Below are 18,893 nucleotides of genomic sequence, written 5' to 3'. Positions count from 1 at the left end.
AATACAACAACAAACAACGAAAAATTAAACATCATATAGAGGTACAAGTTTGTACGTCATAGCTCAGAGCCGAAGCCACCGCCTTCTCGCTATACGCCCACAAATCAGCAGCCAATCGGAAATCTTCTGCGTTTTGACATGACTCTGCTTGTCGACATGACACAAAGTAACCCCCGCTTTGACACTCCAGGTCACGTGCCAGCGCCAGGTGGATCTGCGTTTGAGCGCCTTCTTTCGGAAGATAGAGGAATAGATGGAAAAGCGGGAATGCAAGGAATTTGATAACGAGTGGAAAATCGCGGAAAAGGCTAGTGAACGTCCAACCTGTTTTAAATGAATAATAAATATCACATTTAAAATTTAGTTTCTATCTGAAGGTTGTAAAGTTTACGTTAATTTTAACACATCAGGAACTACAAATTTATTGGAAAGGTTTAACCAATTGTAAAATTTTAACAAAAGCTATGTATTGGAACAGTGTACTGCCATTGATACTTTGGAAATGAACAGACTGAATTTAACTATATTCAAATGTTTTCCTCTCGCACAAACGATATCTATAACTAAAGTGCGTTCAATTCTAGGAAAGAATTTTCGAAGAAAACGCTGCTTATATGATTGCTTGTTCAAGTTTTTAATCGTTTTTCGAGAAAAACAACGCTTTAATACATTGTATTAATATGCGGATGAGGCAAAAAAGTTTTTTTCAAAAAAGTTAAAAATTAGTTGAGAACCTTAAAACAATAATGCGAAAAACATACCAGGGTGTGCAACGTAGGTAGTAATTCCGTGCTTTCCCTCTGTTCTGTGCAGTTGCTTGGCAACGAGCACGTTCGCCAGTTTGCTTCTCGAGTAAGCTTTAAACTGGGATTTCACAGTGAAGGTGTCTGGCTCCTGCAGCGAATCAAAATCGATTTCTCCCCACAAATGAGCAATCGATGAAACGAAAATTACCCGAGCATTACCAGCTTTCCTGTAGAAAGAATTAAATGTTACAAAAGCCCAAGAGCAGTTAATTGATTTGACAAGTAAATCTTAACCCTAAAGTAGGTTTTATTATAATTTCTGAGAGCTTAGCGAGAACCCATTGCTTGCTCGCAATTTATTTGTGTATATATTGGACTTTTTGGTAAAACTTATTCATTCACTCATTCATTTAAAAACGTTCCCAATCCCGGGCTACGTAGGAAAAAATAAACACAAAGTTCTAACTTGAATTCTTTTGAAATTTTGTGCCAACATTTTCATGTAAGTTACGATTTGCGTTATTTACCTAAGTGGAGCCAACAGTTGTTTTGTAAAGTGGAATGGGCCTAAATGATTGACGCCAAAGAGCATTGGAAATCCATCCCGTGTCGAACCAATGCCGTGTCCAATCCCTGGAATATGTCAAACGTAATTTAGTACTTTTGTCAGGAGTTTTATTCAGCTGCATAATAAAACTTTTTCTGACCTGCACTGTTAATAAGGACATCAATTTTTGGCACAGCTTGTACTATTTGTTTTGCACAAGCTTCCACTGATTCCAGAATCGTGAAATCAACATAAAATACTGACAGTTGAAAGTTCCCAGTTGCTCGCTGTATTTCAGATATAACTTTGTGACCTGTTAAATTCCCAAAATTAGGGTAGGCTAAGTCAAATACTTTTTGTGCAAGTTTTTTTTTTAAACTTGTGTTAAATAGTTTAAATTCGTGTAAAACATATAGTCATTGCTCCTTAGGATAGCGGGATATCTATATTTCTTAGCAGTATCAACAGTATCTTATTGTAAAAAAAATTAAAGCACATGTATGTTTGTTTGTAAACTGGCATATTCACCTTTTTGTAAATTTCTACACGGCAAAATGATTCTAGCACCTCGCTTTGCAAGTTCCAGAGCAGTTTCTTTCCCAACACCATCAGTACCACCTAAAGGGAACAATAACTTAGACACAAACTTGACACAAAAAACGAGGCAGTTTAATACTAACAAAATTTCCAAACCTCCAGACAAAAACGTAAAGATTAGCCTATAAATTATATATCACACAAAAGATTTTACCATTTACAATGCTTTCAACCAACTTTCTGTCACACATTGCTTCTAACCGCAAATAATCTTACAAAATCTCTTTGTGAAAAAATAACTGTGCTTTTATTTGAACATACTTACTGTCACGTCGAAATAATTTCCAACATAAAACCAAGCAAATGAAAAAGCAAATAAATCTACCTGTAATAACCACAGTCTTTCCGTCCAAGCGCTCTCGACACGAGCAGCGCGGCTTAGGGGCCAGTACAACAAATAGGAGATACACCCACAATGCGAGACCAGCAAAGAAAACATACGCGCCCGTCTCATGGGTTTGGCTTCGTAGTAGCGGAGTGGTAGTCACGTGGCTTTCGAACCCGGCGGGGGTAAGGGAACTCCCGTTATTTTCACCCACTACTGCTGTGGCCCCTTCCCAGCCATAGAGTGTGACTTGATGGGGCGCAAAGACCAAATCAGTTTTCAATGGGCGTAACACCGTTGAGTCGTATAAAGCTGACATGTTGTTAAAATTCCTTGGGTCTGTTTTGTAAAAAAAATAAGTGTTAATTTACTCATTTTTGTCATTTTTTTGGTTTTTTAACAACAATTTTGAAAAACGACACTTGAAATATTTATTATTCTTTCTGACAATTTACACAAAATGTTGATTTCTACCACTGTCCTTTCATATTTTTATGCTTATCAATTTTTCTAAGAATTTGAAACAACAGTTTGCGCTTTCGTGCAAATACACTTTAGTACGACTAATCACTTAGTTCCAAGCGCGTGTTGTATTGTTTATCGAGTAACTGGAATTTGTGCAAGTGAGGTTGCTTTAATAGTAGCGTGCGAGAGAGAAATGATGCCTCAAATCATCGAAGCCCTTTTTCTCCCGCACCGAGAATCGGACTTCCTAAATAGGTTTAATAAACACAAACTTCGGAAGAAACAGCGCCAAGGCAGGCGAGCACTTCTGTTGCGTGAGAACGTACCTGGCTCGTGGCACGCTATTATAGTTCCCTGGCATTGTGTTCAGCCACACGCAGCCGCCCTTCAATTGCTTCTCTTTGCATTCCGCGGCCTCCGCTTCGACGCTTATAGGCTTTTGGCCTTTTCAATAAGACTCTTCCGTTTTCACACCCGGTTCGCTGTGATATTTTTCCGTGCCGGATATACTACGGATTTGACTTTGGCGCTCGATCAAGGGCGTTGGGCTTCAGGCTACACATTTCTTATTCAATGGGAAATTGATGTGAAGTCCCAAAGGTCGATTGTATGGATTGTGGTGGTGATCAGCCTACACACAAATTTGTTTTGTTTCTGACCTTGTTAATTTTAAGTTGTTTATTATGATAATAAATTGATAAAGACCGAATATACATCAGATTTCAGTCTTATCATAAAAAAACATCGCAGAAAATTTCGCATAAACTTTGGTTTAAATTTTGAATGACAAAAGCCCGACGATTTACAACCCAAAGAATGCTCAATTTCTAAAAACGTTTAAGTCATTTCAAAGCGAACCAAACAGGTAGATGGTGCAACATATTTATCCTCACCGCATATCACAAATGAATTCAATAGTAACCACCCATTGCACGATACAGATACAAACTGCCATCCAAAAGGTTACATATCTACTAAGCGATCATCAGGGAAAGGTCGTGCTAATTTAACCCTGCCACACACCCCATCCAACACGGGGCAGATCGCGTCCAACGTAGTGGCACAGAAGAATGAAAACAATGCGCCTTGTTCCGTGCATTCATTCTAATAGCGAATCGCTCGGATCACGCAACGTGGTCTGTTCCCAGGTGGAGCGTGTCAAAACAACCACACGCAAGAAAATAGCCCCGGCCAGGGTAAGGATGCGCGTCTAGTGTAATAACTTTCCGACTTGTTAATCGCTCTATTTTTAGACGCTTTGCTCCTTGATCTTAGCGCTTTCGTGATGCTGCCGGTTTGAGCTGCACGCGATTTTTCTGAACTGGATTTTGCTCGCGTGATAAAGTGGGATGGTAATTTAAGCACTTCCGATGCGGTTTGCGGTAAATAAATTAGGATTTTTTGGGAGCGTTTGGTTTCTTGGCGGCCTTTCCATGTTTTGGACTGATCGGAAATACTGCATTGTACCAGTTAGTTAACTTCACAACACACTTTGTCAAATGGGGTTTATTTAATATATGTTTTTTTCGGAACTTCATGTTTTACCATGTGATGCTAAATACCATTGCGATAAGTTATCCGTGCATTAGACCGTCATTTTTATGTACTTTACTGCGGTTCGCTGTAATTTCATCGTGAAAACTTCATCGTGGTAGTTACGTCATATACATCTTTACATTAACGCAATAACATCACATGCACCAGACATCAAACAACAATGCGAAAAAAGTCTTCATAAAATTAAAGAAGTAAAATTACCGCACACCTTACATGCAAAACATGGCCTTCATTATCCGGCAGGCTTCGCCATTTTCGTAATGCGTTAACGTTTAAACAAACACCCCAGATGAACAACATGTCAAAACCAACATCAGGGATCACTAAAAAAGGCAATATTGAATTCTCATGAGGACTCATGGGGTTCAGTAAGGGTGAAAGGGGCTTATGGGAGACCACAGTCACGCGAGACAGTGGCCGTCTGCACGCGAGTATCACCGCTTGTCAACCCCCTGTTCTGCCTACGTCACGGTAAATTTGACGAATGGCGTGACGTCAGACTTGCCCCGGGGCTGCGGAATTCCATTGAGTCGGAGTTGAGAGGAAAAAAGGGGCGTTAAGTGGGCGTGGCTGCGAAATCCTTGAATCGCGTGTAAACCTTGCGTTGGAAAACATTGCGTGAATCAGCGAAACGGAATCTCGAGGTTTCTGACGTCATCAAAACAGGTTTTGTAGTACAATTTTGCTTCGGTGCAAATTTGTTTTGCAACAAAATGCCGTGATAAAAAACACAACCTTCCAGAACAATCCGCGTAACAGTTATTTTGGATTCCAGATTACAAAGAAGAGGCCGATGTTGTGAAGCACAGTTGTAGTGGAAAACCCCACCCATGTCATCAACCACACTTTCGAAACCTTGTTGTTGTTTTTATCGTAGTAAATTCTTCACCATTTTAAAGGGCACTGTTTTTGCGCAAAGCCTCAAAAACAGATTTGTTGTGAGTTAACAAACTTCGCTGTTTTTTGACTGTGTGAGGGTGTTGGTCGCATTTACACAATACCTTCGCCAATGGAATAAAATGCTTGTCCCAAACTAACACACAAATGCCAATGCCTTCAGATCGCACGCAACTGAAGCCTTCGGTATACTTAAATCAGTCTGCGTTTTTCATTATACGACGTAATAATCGTAATATCGTTTTCATTGCTATATTATGACATCCTCAGTTGCAACAAAGAAATAAAAGCTTTCAGGCAGGTAATATAAAGATACAGTACGATCTCTGTACAAGCATATAAAGTTTTGCATTCAAAGCGTTTTTTAAAGGACTACTGCGCATGTTGCTGGTTAAAAAAATACGATTTAACTCAAAATTAATTGATAGGGGACACGGTCGAATAGAGAAGTTAAATATTTGCACAACTGACAATTTAAATCGTGTTGCGTGACAGGCGTTCAACTGAGCGTGCGAAGGTTCGAAGTTGCCATCTGGTAAACACACACACACCCCGGACTCGCAACAACAGTCCTTTAGATTCGAAGATAAGAGCAAAAGTCCAAATGCCGACGCAGCATCCTATGGTAATTGGTTTAGATTGCAAGAGTGGGTTTCGGCAACGAACTTTGCTCTAAAACTGGTTTAGGTGCAAGCAACGGTGTAAAATGTTCTAATATTGAATATGCACTTGCAGCATTTCGCACGTTTTTGTGTTGATTTTTAATGCATGTTAAATACTTGTTTGTTGTAAACACAGGGATTGTTAAAAAGTCTGCTATAGATTGCAATCATTTTAAAACTTCCTGGCAGTTTTCTTTTTATTTAATAAGCCGTTCTGTAAAGTTTATCCCCAGTATTTCAGAAGTACTTTTTCCGATTGATATTCAAATACCAGGAGCTATACTTACAATTTTTCGAAACAAATTTTGGCACAGAACTGCGATGGTTGTATTAAGGTGATACGAGCTTTTTCTGGAAGATTGGTTTTCGGTGAACAAACTTGACAAGTCAAACAGCCCAACTACAATTAATGTTCAAAATAAACACAAAGTAAGTTATGGAAGTTTGTGAAAAACATCAAACTTATATTGTAAAAACTAAGAACAGGCATTTTAACCATTGATTTAGTTTCATAAAAAATATTCAAATTCATGTATATTTCGCTCATCAGTGTCTTTTTCAAAAACAATCATTTAAATTATGCTACATTTATTGTTTAGCGCTGTCGGCATTATGGCCCTTTCGAGGCGTCTCCCTCTGTACCTTGTCCTTATCGTGCGAAACCCACGGATCAAAGTTCGCGGGCCTTTGCCATCGCGTGTGAACGCCGCAGCTAATTTACGTGGTGAAGGTACGAAGGTCTGTCAGACCGGAACACGATAACAGTGTTTTGACCGTCTCCAGCACGCAAGCATCACTAAATACGTTTAACACCTAATCAGAGAACCGACCTCCCTAAACTGTCTAATACAGTTGGTCTGTTTGGTATTAAATCACTTTAGAATGAAGCATAATGGATCTGATTTTGAAAGTTTGGTATTACCGATACTGCTATTGGGGTAGCGAGAGTAGTGTTAACGTATATTTTACACGTTTTTAGTTCTGTCCCTACTCAAGTTACTTAAAGTTTCTGTAAGTCCGTTTTTAAGGCCCAATCTGTACACAAATCCAATGTTAGTGAACAAAATTGGAATTTATCATTTGAATGGGCGAAAATACATCGAAAAAAAGTCTCTTAAACGCGAAACGGATTTAAATGTTTTTAAACCACGCGAAATCGAATAAAAACCTCAAAAATTTACGATTACCCAATATCTTCCCCCTGTGTTACAGGTGTGGCCAAGGCGACCGGGTCTTAGTCGCGATTTTGTGTGAGATTGGCAACCTGTGATGGATGGCGGCGTTCACCTGCGAATTTTAGACCAAGCCGCTTCCGACGATGATTATCTCATTGGTCGAGAAGTCGACTTCTTGTGTCACGCGATAGTTCGAAAAAATTACAAGATTCTAGGAATCGGTTAATCTTTCTATGTTTCTCTTGTTGTGGAATTTCGCGGTTGGAAACTCCAAGTAAAGACCATAAACCGTTTCAAGAAATTAAGTTTTTGGAAAATCCCAGCTGACACAAGAACGTTAATAAAACGTTTTAAAAAGGGAATTTTGAACGTATTTTAACGTTTCAAATATTTTATGTCTTTTCGTGGACTCTCAGTAACGTTTCCAAAACATTAGGATTTACGTTTAATCAATCGTTGCCGAAAAATGCCATATGGAGGAATTAGAACCGAAACGAAGTTTGAAAAAGTGGTAGCAATCTCGCAAACCGCAAACAACAATGTAAAACTTAAAATAATCAAAAACGTCACAAAACTTTTTTGAAGTTTGCGACACAAAAAATAACAAAATGTCCCGTAACCGACCTTTTTATTCCTTGAGTGCTTATAAAACACCTTAAAATAAGTCTGAAATACAGCTTTGATAAAAAAATTGTTTGACAAAAAGTGCAAACATGATTTTCACGTCAAAGTTTTATTGGGTTTTGTCGCCAGTCATATTAATTATAAAGTCCCAGCTTAAGCCTAATATTCAAAACAACTGGTTAGACCACTGAGGAATGGAATCTCGCGTGAGAACGACTGGACTCGGTTTTCGAAGTGTTTTTCATGTGTCAATAAAGGTCTGTCAAATCGCGCTTTTTCGACAAACAGCAACGCGAGGCGCAAATTATTTGCCAATATTTTAATATTTTAAAACGTTATCAATCATATTTCATTTCAAAAGTTGTTTCTTGAAGTTTTAAGTCAAATGTTTTAGGATTAAAATTGGGAAAGATACGAGTGTTTGTCAAACACAAACCCCATTAACCAACAAAACTACATCATTTTTTCTTGCTGTTTGACACATTCTAAAAACAAAACTATGCAATTCGACATTGTCTTTGAATGTAGGTATAAGTCCTCTGTCAAAAAATATAAATAAAAAAGCCAAATATTTCGCTGCAGTTAATTTTGTTTGGTCATTCACGATATAGACTAAATAAAGTAAGAAATCAATAAAAACGATAGCCAAAAGCCAAAATATATTATTAAAGCAATGAAAAACAGCTGCTTTTAGTTTTGTCCAAGATCACAACATTTCTAAAGCCTAAAAGGTCTAAATACCTGGGCAAAAATTTTGCATCGGAAAATGTTTTAATTGGATCACGAAGCATTTTTTGGTTTCAAAAAGTACATAAATGGCGTTAGACGACCAAGCGTGCTCCGTTTACGCTCGTGCGGCCACATCCAGTGCTGGAGAACGGCTTGAAACCAATTCGCACGCGAACGTAAGGAAGTCGCACGCGATACGGTGGTCGATGGCACGCGACTGTTAGCCCGCCAACGACCCTACCCCCCCATATAACATGCGCGCGCAGCATCTACGGTGGCAGCCTGACTTCTGTGGCCTCCCAGGTTCAGAGCATCGCACACAGAAGTAGTCGCGAAGCCGCGCGGAACGCTTGTTGTGGTTACGGGTCGGCTGGAAATCGGCGAAAGCCTTAAATCCGGTAAACAGAGCTGCGTGCGAGGCAGTTGGAAAGTGTTTTCGGCTGATGCGCAGTCCATGCGGTGAATGCCAGTCATTTACTGCAAAATTCTGCTGTGTCAGTGATAATAATAAAGGCTAAATAGGCATAATAAAGCACCAAACAACCAAAGTCTCTTCGGATGCCAATTTTTTAGGCATTCGTGTCATTAAGTGCATTTTACGTTGATTATAGCTAGGTCACCCATGTAGGGCCAGGGGTGTCCGAACTTTTTTTAATCGGGGGCAATTTTTATCATGTAACGACGCCCGAGGGCCAACATTTTTTTTGTTAAAGTTTGTGTTATAATTCTATATTTTTAACCGTAGAATGTTAGCACAAAATACAGAATTTAAAGAAATTGTGGGATTTTATTGCGTCAAACACCATGTATACTTCTATTTTCCTTTTTTACTGGTAAATAAAGTTACATGGAAAGTTGTTTCATCAAGTCGCCACAACCTAAAAACTCAATCCAAACTATGACGGGCCATACGCAACACAATTTGAAACAACAGGGGTCAAGCGAAATGCCGCCGAGGGGCCCATTCGGCCCGCACTTCGGACAACCCAATCCTAGGCTATTCAACACCAAAAAATAGCAGCTATTATTATCCACAAATGAAATAATAATAATGCAGCTTATCATTTATTGGCTCTATATGCTTTTACATTGAAATAATAATAATTATAACTTGAAAAGTGAAGCTGGAAAGTTTTTTACCTTTATCTTCTTGAGCAAATAACTTACAAATAGCAAGTCTTTGGCGTCACTAGGCTACTATTAAGTAAGTTATAAAATTTTTAATTTTACGTTACGGGCATATTTATGGATGGTTCATACTGAATTGGTCAAAATGTTCCTTTTGCAACGGAAACGTATGATAAGATTTTTTTGCCATCTTTAAAAGCATACTTTTGTTCCAAATATTCAGTGCGAAAAAGGCAGACAGCAACACAGCACAAAATGGTTGCTGCTAAAAATGTCCGACCTGCAACGAAACAGCGTTTTTGCGCATTTCTTCAACTTGTAAATAGCTTTTTGATTTGTAAACCAAATTTTTCTATTTTGTTAAAATAACTTATCCTTGTGTTTGCAAGCAAATGAGAATCTAGCTGGTATTGTTTGCGGATAAAGTACCCAACAAAGCTGCATCCTCTTAACAACAATATACTTACGACAGCATTAAAACAACAACAATGTTGGCTATGAATACATCGACCGGAGTTTCAAAATCGCTTAAAGCAGAATCTCATGCAACAAAAAACGTACAGAGAGCGAAAGTACGATTTTTAGCATAGTTTACCGAAGTTACAAGCCCATTTAAGGGCAATTTCACTATTACAACATGAAATTCACCACACCAATCGTTAGCTTGTTCCGTACCCGACGGAAACAAGGTCTCGAAATGGTGCTTATGCTTCGACTGTACACAATAATATACCTCCAATAAATACATGAAACCATTGGGAATAAAGTGAAGCATTGTGTATCCTCTTGAGATGAGGTTATATCCGTTCCAAAAATCCAAAAAAAGTACCAACTTGGATATTCCAAAAAGTTTGAGTGGTTGGTTTGGAGCTAACGGCGTTCTTTGCTATCATACAAGAGTTTTTGAAAACCTGTTTAAATCAATTTGATGCATATGATTAAACATAACTTTTGAAACAGTATGCATAGGTTCCATACAGGTAGTAGCATTAACTAGCACTGTAGTGCAAGTTAAATAGTCTTAACTAAGCAGTAAAATGGTGGCAGAGACAGCTTGGTTACAGAATTGTGTTGAAACAGTAACACAGTTTGACGAAATGGGTTATGACCTCTCGACCAAATTTGACAAGCCGTATCGTTATGAAACCTTGCTGTTGAGAGTAACGTTGGTTGGAACAGGGCAGTTGTCAGTACAAGGTTTTTAAATAAGCGATGTACAAAATACAGTTGGACAAACATAACATCCGTATTGCAAAAAGCACCTATCCACAATTCTATCCGTGTTTTCATGCCTTTTGAAGGGGACAAGACTTCAACAAACTTATAACAACAAACCTTGAAATGTAAACGGGGCTCAGTAAGATATGAAACCATGCATATATAAAGCAAAATCGAGCCTGTTCCTGGACATTGTATTCGGACCTCAAGCAAGGAAAATATACTCTTAAGGTATATTCTATGCCTCTATCTGGCAGTGGTTTGCAGTGGTTTAAGTCTTTGCTGGTACTTAATACGGCAAGCTTTTTCATTTGCATTAATTGAAGCCACACCAGTTGGGCTATAGCAGTGGTTCCCAATCTTCTTATATTAGGTATCACAAGTCCCCTAGAAGCATAGAACACAGGTTGGGAACGACTGCGATCAAGGAACAGAACCAAAATCACTTTAAACGTGATTTGTTTAAATTTCACCACAGACGCGCCTATTCAAACATATTTTTGTTCATAAATCAACAATTTGCTAACTTGGTAAACAGCTGTAAGTTGTACCAATTGAATAAGAGTATCGTTAATAACGGATTCGTCATAAAATAGTGCATTTGTCTGACGATGAAGTTCTTCTTCTGCCGGTGTCAACAGGCTGTCGTGACGTCGGTCGCTGCTGCTGTTGCTGACGTTGAGCGTCACGTGACACCTGCTCGTCGTATTCTTGCTGGAGCCGGGACGCCATCTGGTGGCTGAAAATATTTTGTTTGCAATGCGCTTGTAGTTTAAACAAATGCAGAGACGTCAAACAAACTGTTAGAAATTCGAAATTCGCAGGGTCTTAGTACGTTTTCCACACGGCAATGGCTAAAAAACTAAACTGCGGTGAAATTCGAACCCACGACAAGATTCTTTTTGGGGCACCGAGTAAACTACACAGGCTCCGTGGAAAGCCTGTCGAAAGTCGAGTCAGGCAGGCAACGTTGTTGCCAAATGATGCCATATGGCAGGGGTGTCCACAGTGCGGCCCGAGTGCCAAATGCGGCTCCCGGCGGCATTTCACGTGGCCCGAGGCTCTTTTTTTGGCAAAAAAAAAACGTTGGCCCGCGGGCGTTTACACCTGATGAAAATTGGCCCCTATCAAAAAAGTTTGGACACCCCTGGCATATGGGAATGGTTGATGATCGGCTGAATCGGTACAACGCCTTCAACACGCTAAGCGTATTATGATTTATATGTGAGTGACGAGTGTGCCGTGATCGCTGGGGTCTTGGGTTTCAGCGGAATGATCATAATGTTTAGACATGGTTACATATAGCCGGAACGGTAACCGCAGCAGATTTTGCTTTACTGGTGGTAGTATATTAGAATTGCCGATGTTATTGGTGCATTGTGAAGTACAACTTCCAAAAGGCCGCAAATGATAATTGAAAGGATAGTGAAGCAAGGTCATGTGTTACTTTCGTTACTTAAAACCAAGCCAATTCTACATTAGCTCATACGGTCATTCTGGTCGAAAATACGTCGAAACAGTGTGCACTGTCTGCAGCTTACTTAAAACCAATCCCATTAATCCGAGTTTTTGTGTTCGTAAATTTAATCTTGTACTTACTCCGATTCTTCGGTGCTGCCTTTGGGATACTCAGCGGGTGATACAACGTCATTTGCATCATCGGCAGTTAACGACATGGCGATCATCATATCCTGTTGGAGGTTTGAACACAATTTTAAACAGGTAGCACCAACAACATGCACTCATACCAACTGTCGGTCATGTACAATTTAACCTAAAATTGCCATAGCGTACCGTTCATTTACAGTCTATTCCAGAATGCGCAATTCCACACAAATTACTCCGAGCTATGTGCTATGTAATGACCAGGCGTAATTTGTTCATATTTTATATATATGGTAGTCCCGGAAAATTACATATTTATTTACTGCAATCGATTGCGTTTGCATTACTGTGAATTTTATTAGTACAGATTTCGTGAACTGTATGGTGTGAATTATTATACATCAGTTATGGTTTGCGTAGAAAGCGTAGATAACGTAGTTTAGAGTTCCCTCTCGTTAATACGTACATTTTCAAACTCGATAAAGATGACTAAATGACCATGTTGCAATTGAAAATCAAGGCATTTTTCACGACATATGCGCAGTTTGAATAAAGATTTGTAAGGCACGTGGCAGAACTCATTAAGAGTAAACAAAACTCATTAAAAAATTAAGAGTAAATAATGCATAACGTTTTCATAGCGTTGACGATGAATAACCTTGAGTGCTAAGCCTAAATGTCCGCAAATAACCCCAAACTTGTTGAATATTTAATTTAACTGATTGTAAAAACTGGTCATAGGAGTTCGGTTCAATTACCAAACTGGGATTAATTTCACTAATGCTGCATAGCGTTAAAAGTGAAACGTCCTACACAGGTCGTCCAATATCAACATTTACTACTGTGGTGAATACAGTGACATTTTGACAGTAAATGTTAATTTTTGCCACAACAAACGCAAGTGATTCATCTTTACATCAGCATTTAATCTGTTTTCCCGTTTAGCAACAGATATATCATAGAAACGCCTAAAAATGCTTGTCCGGTTGATTTAAGTTGTTTTGTATGGTAATCATCATCAGTTTACAGGATTTCAGTTGATCGTAACAGTAAAAGCATTGGGCCGTGGGACGATTTTAGCGTGGGAAAGTTCTTTTAACGTTAATTGGGATTTCTGCAACCACCCATTTTTACGCCTGCACGGGTTCATAAACAATGGCAACACCACAAATCCACAAAACATTACAATAAGTCTTTTATAGTGGAATTTATATGCTCATGAAATAGCAAAAGTTTTTTGCTGACAAACCATTCCATAAAAACGTAATTCGATTCGTTTTTGCTCTTTGGAAGCCGGAACAACAGTCATACTCATAAAATAGTGTATGACTAACAGTCCAGCATTAGGCATACAAGCTATGATGATAGTTAGACAGAAGAAAAGTTACAACAAGCATACCTGGTCAAACTGTTGCTGTGGGCTTAACTCTGCACTTGCGTTCACTGCACCACTCTCCACCGGAGTGCTAAGAAATTTTGCATCAGTGAAATGTGTGTCGCCTTGTATGTTTGATAAAGTTTCCCACACAATGTTGGGTTTGGTAAGAAAACCCTGGTCAGTCACCAAGGTAAACAATTCACCCTGTAATATATATATGATAATACTTAGAGATCTACAGATAGGAAAATGTATAGGCAGCACTTTCTTTACGCAACAGTCTTGTTGGACAAAAACATTATTACATAGATATTATTGGAAGAGTAGGATGTGCGGTAAATTTTCAAACAACACAATGAAATCAAAACATAAAAAATATCTTGATACAGCTGTACAAAAGTGCCTAAATAGCAAATACTGACAAACCATATTAAATAAAAAACGTTTTTTTGACATATTTTCCTCACTCTATGCAACTGTATCAAAAGTCACATAAAAATAATGATGTTTTTAAAAGTCATTAACATACATAACTATTATATACATATATATTGATAACAAACCGAGTTTTTCTTGTAGAGGGTCGAAAAGTGGTTATTTCGAAATAAGACTGCTAGTTCCCCATCTTTCATTGTTTCCTGCATATTCACAATTCCACAGTATGTCAGCTGTGCAGCATTTGATTGCAGAAATTGCTCTGCTGCAAGACCTGCGCTGCAACAAGAAACAAAGCATAGCTAGTTCCTGCTAGGACTGTATACTTCTGGTTTGCACAATAGAGTTATTTCAGTTTCAACTTTAGACTGTTCAACTTAGACTTTTTTCAGAAACTTTTTGATAACTTTACACAAAATAATGTTGCTGGCAAAAACTTAAATGCAGCAAACATTATATGACCAAGTCTAATGATTTTTGTTGCGTTTTTTGTCAAATTAGAAATAATTTTACAACAACTACACCAGCTCACCAGAAGTTAGTACTTCTTCATCTGTCGAGTCCTTGCTAGTTATAATTTGATCAATTACTTGGTTGTAACTTTTTGATTTTACCGCTTCAAATGCAACTGTATCCTGAAAACAAAAAAGAAATATAGGATATATAGGTCTTATTGATAAAATTTTACAAGATTAAAATGTTGAAATGTATTTTGGAAGTCATGACTTTGCAAACCTTACATATTTACATGCATTTAAAACGGTGCCATCTAAAATTCCAGGCCTTAAGGTACTACAGATGAAAATGGTTAATCGCAAGTTGAGTAATACCGGTTAATGGGGATGGTTTAGTGAATTCCAAACCGCCTTTTTTATTTTTAAGAAAAATCGGAAAAATGCAATCCTCCAAATCAAAAAAGTCAGTTAATCGGGACAATTTTCAAATTGTATTCTGTCATTTAAAGAGAAAATAATTCCGATGAAATGGGATTTAAAAACAATGTTGCAAATATATGCAAGAATGCATGTTGCTGATCTTTTTTTAAAAAAAAAAAACACAGTGTGCAAACTCTAACCTAGTAATGAAAGAGTAATTTACGTTTTGAGGGACTACCAGGAGAATAAGCAATTAGGCATAAGAATCCAGAAGACCAACGCCACTCTGCTAGATTTGAAATTCGGGTGCTTTCAGAAAGATTCAGTTATTGAAAAGAATTCCAGTAACTAACTAACCTGGGGATCAGGGAGCCATCCATGATATAAAGAGATTCTCAACAAATCAAAAACTAACAATTCAGGTGTACATTCAAAACTTGAAGAAGTTTTAAACTGCACATTTACATCAATTCCAGTTTGTAGTTTAGGAAATATTGAAATTGCATCTGACATATTTTGTTCATAATTTAACTTTTCATCATCTGGTAAATCTGAAGGCATATCGCTCAGAATTAGATCACCTAAAAACACAATGGATTGTTGTAAAAAATGTTGTATGCATAAAAAATATTTGCATTTAATGAACGACAACCACATTTATTTTCATTATAGCTAGTAGAGTGTATGCAATTTTAGTGCGATTTGTCATATTATGATACCTAGACGATCCATGATTTGTCGTGAAGATATCATCTCCAACAGCTCGGAAAGGGTAATCTAAATAGAAAAACGAGTTCTAAAACACAAAACACTTACTTCATACACTTTCAAAAAAATACCCTGGTAAGCATGTGAAAAAAACCCTAAAATTCACTGACATTTAGTGAATGTCAAAAAAATATTTTTTTTTTAATTTACCCTTTTTGATAGTAGCAAGACATTGAACAGTGCCAATAAAGGACAGGGGCCATTTTTGTTTTGTGTGATGATTGGGGTTTTGGAATCTTCCCAAGTGATCCACTTTATGTGATAAACACACGGGTCTTCCTCTGCCGAATCCTGTGATGGGGACGTAGCAGGCCGGTCATTTGGAACCTCAACTCCCTCACTTTCCATATCAGACTGTGCTTAACTTCTACCACTAAATGTTATCAGCACAGGCCAAATTAATTTCTATCAGTACTAAACAAAAAGCCACCTTAGTATCAGAAACCTAAAAAATAAAACACATAAATAAATATATCAGGTTTTGAACATTTAAAGGTCCATATGTCATGAAAAAAATCTAGTAGATCGACTGAGGCAAGCAGTTGTTAACATACAATGTCAGATGAAATAAGAAAATTAAGCCGATAAAGAAGAATCTGTCCACTTTAGAAGGGATGCCACAAATTGGTAGGTAGCATGTGACGTTAAATGTGCTCTAACTTTTATAACCAACAGTAAAGAATTGCTAGTGATAACAGTAACAAAAAGCATATACAAGGTAGTGCATCAAACTCTATTAGTTACTAAATGAGAAGTGATACATGGCTAATGGCAATTTAACAAACACTATAAAAAATACATAATCCAATATTGTAAACATACAGTTTTGGTCACATACATTAAAAAGTATGATGCCTTGACATATTATAAGTTATTGCACTATTCACATAATAGTCACTTTACATTAGTGTTATACATTTTCAAAAGTCAGAAGATATTTTAATCAATACTTTGTTGTTTCATTCGCCGACTTCCTAACAAAGTGGACTTAACTGGGGGTTGTGTCATTTTGCTACACAAATGGATAAATGGTTCTGCAAGCTGCTTGCGTTTTGAAATACACGTTTCAAATAGTTTCACTTTCTCTTTTGTTGCCCAATTTTGAGCAAAGTTTGTATCTACAACCTTCTCTCCCTCCAGATCACATTTGTTGCCTATTACAACTATTGAGATGTCCTTCTTTTCACGAGCCTTTTCGATTTCTTTTTTGATGACTTCTACACATTTGAATGAATCTTTATCGGTAACATTGTAAACAAGAACAAACCCATCGCCAAAATGAAAATAATGACGAGGAAAAGTGGTTGCATTCATCCAATCAGCTCCACCAGTGTCTTGGATTTTTACAGTTTCCTTTACACCCCGGTCAGTGTCAATTTGTGCCAAATATGTATCCTCAATAGTTTTGTACTGAACACTGCAAGCATGTTCCCCATATATCAAGTGTTCTAGGATTGATGTTTTTCCAGTTTTGCTTGCCCCACAAACAACCAGCCTAGTAATCTTTCCCATTACATTTGCCTAAAATTCAAGGGTTTTCACAGGTATGTTTTAAAGCAGGGGTATGATTTCAGCAGACAAATCATATATGATTTTTACTATAGTAAAAAGAAATTGCATTGCCCAGAGAAATCACAAACACAGCTGTTTGTTGCACATTCTCTATAAACAATCATTACAGATACATTTGGGTACTTTAGACCAGGGGTATGCAACCTGCGGCCCGCGGGCCAAATGCGGCCCTTCATTAAAGGTTGTGCGGCCCGCAGAGACCCTTGGATTACAAATGTACTGGCAAACAAAACCAACTATAATATATTTTTGAGCAGATTAATGCGCCTGATGCTATTTTTCTGTGACCTGGCAGTAGGTGGCGAGAATCATATGCGAATTTTACTTGTAGTTAAGCATATTTGGTAAGCAACAAAGAAAAATCACTTTGTGTTTTACACAGGTGCGGCCCACGATCTAATTTTGGTAATTGTATTTGGCCCCACAGTAACAAAGGTTGCACACCCCTGCTTTAGACAGCTGATTAAATGAGTTGAGTTTCCTTCGTGAAAAAAACTGAGTTTTTTTTGCTTGGTTTGTGTGGCAAATATTTTTTGATGTAAAAAAGGGTGCATTAGGTACAAAAGGCAAGCCTATATACTCTGGTCCCCAACTTCCCACACTATATATTTAAATAACACAGAACAAAAAGTATTTAACTTTACCATCAGATACATTGCACTTGCACATTGGTAGAACACAATGCATCAAAGCTCAGTTAACATCCAGGAACTAACTTTTTGATGGAAACCGTCAACATTACTTTTCCTGACAACACATAGACACAAAACAAACAACAATAGAAGCAGGAAGCACACTCGTTTAATGTTTGTCAGGCACACAAACAAATACGGTTCAGTTTTAGCCATGTTTGTTATTAGGCTTGTCATATAACCACGCTGAAAGCATTTATGATACAAAACGACGAAAGAAACCTTTTTCACCTAAATTTAACTTAAACTGAATAAACTATGCGTTACGTTTGTCATAAGCTCTTGTCAACCGTAATTTGGAACCCCTACTGTGTGATGCAACAAACGATAATTCTTTCTACAATTACAACACATTTATCGGTTGACGGTTCGAAACAGTAAAGAGCTTTCGTGTTACAAAATATTTTATATGTTGTAACATAGTTGTTTTTTTGTTCCAAAATTATGACAGCAATACATAATAATAAAATCGTTCCGCATGAATGACATCCCGTATTCACCGAAAGTGTAGAAAGACTTAAATATCCCAAAGTGCCAAAACTATCGTGTGGTTAATAATGCCGACAGTCTTTGACAAAAATCGTCGCTTGGCGCTTGCATTTAGTGCGCTAAATAAAGTAATGGTAGGTATTTGCTGTGCATATTCTGATCATGTTTGTTTTTCGTCCCAGCAAACTGCACCAGCAAGCGTTTCAGATACCATACAATAAAATGTATAACGTTGTTTCACTTCTCGTAAATCGAAACTGGAAAAAAGTCGCAGAAAAAAATGTGCTAATTGCTGCAGGTTGTCACGTGCAGTTCTTGGTGTTGTAATGATTGACGGAATGTACCTGTCTAGTCATGCACGTGTGGTTATGGGGTCTTACTTTCAGTCGGTGTTCTCCTTACGCTTTAA

At 37.8% G+C, this 18,893-nt stretch overlaps 3 protein-coding genes across 5 annotated transcripts; all 3 read right to left on the bottom strand.

Moving 5' to 3' along the window:
• Positions 1-10: 10 nt before the first annotated feature.
• LOC145214239 (retinol dehydrogenase 12-like) lies at positions 11-3,344 on the bottom strand. The gene is made up of 7 exons (XM_080082733.1): positions 3,007-3,344; positions 2,216-2,554; positions 1,822-1,911; positions 1,454-1,606; positions 1,274-1,379; positions 762-973; positions 11-324 (listed from the first exon to the last, which is right to left on the bottom strand). The coding sequence occupies exons 2-7, from the start codon at positions 2,532-2,534 to the stop codon at positions 32-34; spliced, it is 1,173 nt and encodes a 390-aa protein (XP_079938859.1). The 5' UTR covers positions 2,535-2,554; positions 3,007-3,344; the 3' UTR covers positions 11-31.
• A 6,582-nt stretch (positions 3,345-9,926) lies between these two features.
• Positions 9,927-16,157, bottom strand: LOC145212605 (ubiquitin carboxyl-terminal hydrolase MINDY-2-like). Of its 3 annotated transcripts, none has more exons than XR_013856746.1 (9): positions 15,882-16,157; positions 15,683-15,740; positions 15,321-15,544; positions 14,621-14,723; positions 14,217-14,362; positions 13,675-13,857; positions 12,270-12,361; positions 11,198-11,409; positions 9,927-10,363 (listed from the first exon to the last, which is right to left on the bottom strand). XR_013856746.1 is itself a non-coding variant. In XM_080080780.1 (9 exons), the coding sequence occupies exons 1-8, from the start codon at positions 16,077-16,079 to the stop codon at positions 11,256-11,258; spliced, it is 1,158 nt and encodes a 385-aa protein (XP_079936906.1). In that variant the 5' UTR covers positions 16,080-16,157; the 3' UTR covers positions 9,927-10,363; positions 11,222-11,255. The 3 variants fall into 3 exon arrangements, 2 of the variants coding, with proteins under 2 accessions (XP_079936906.1, XP_079936905.1); XM_080080780.1 differs by having other exon boundaries at positions 11,222-11,409; XM_080080779.1 differs by having other exon boundaries at positions 9,927-11,409.
• Positions 16,158-16,176: 19 nt separating this feature from the next.
• Positions 16,177-17,452, bottom strand: LOC145212606 (NF-kappa-B inhibitor-interacting Ras-like protein 2). Its single transcript, XM_080080781.1, has one exon. It carries the CDS (start codon positions 17,241-17,243, stop codon positions 16,671-16,673), a length of 573 nt encoding a protein of 190 aa, XP_079936907.1. The 5' UTR covers positions 17,244-17,452; the 3' UTR covers positions 16,177-16,670.
• Between the last annotated feature and the right edge of the window lie 1,441 nt (positions 17,453-18,893).

Source organism: Phallusia mammillata, chromosome 2 (assembly GCF_965637545.1).
Source record: "Phallusia mammillata chromosome 2, kaPhaMamm4.hap1.1, whole genome shotgun sequence".
NCBI lineage: Eukaryota > Metazoa > Chordata > Ascidiacea > Phlebobranchia > Ascidiidae > Phallusia > Phallusia mammillata.
Note: the sequence above shows the minus strand (reverse complement) of the source record. Positions and strands in the feature narration are given on the sequence as shown.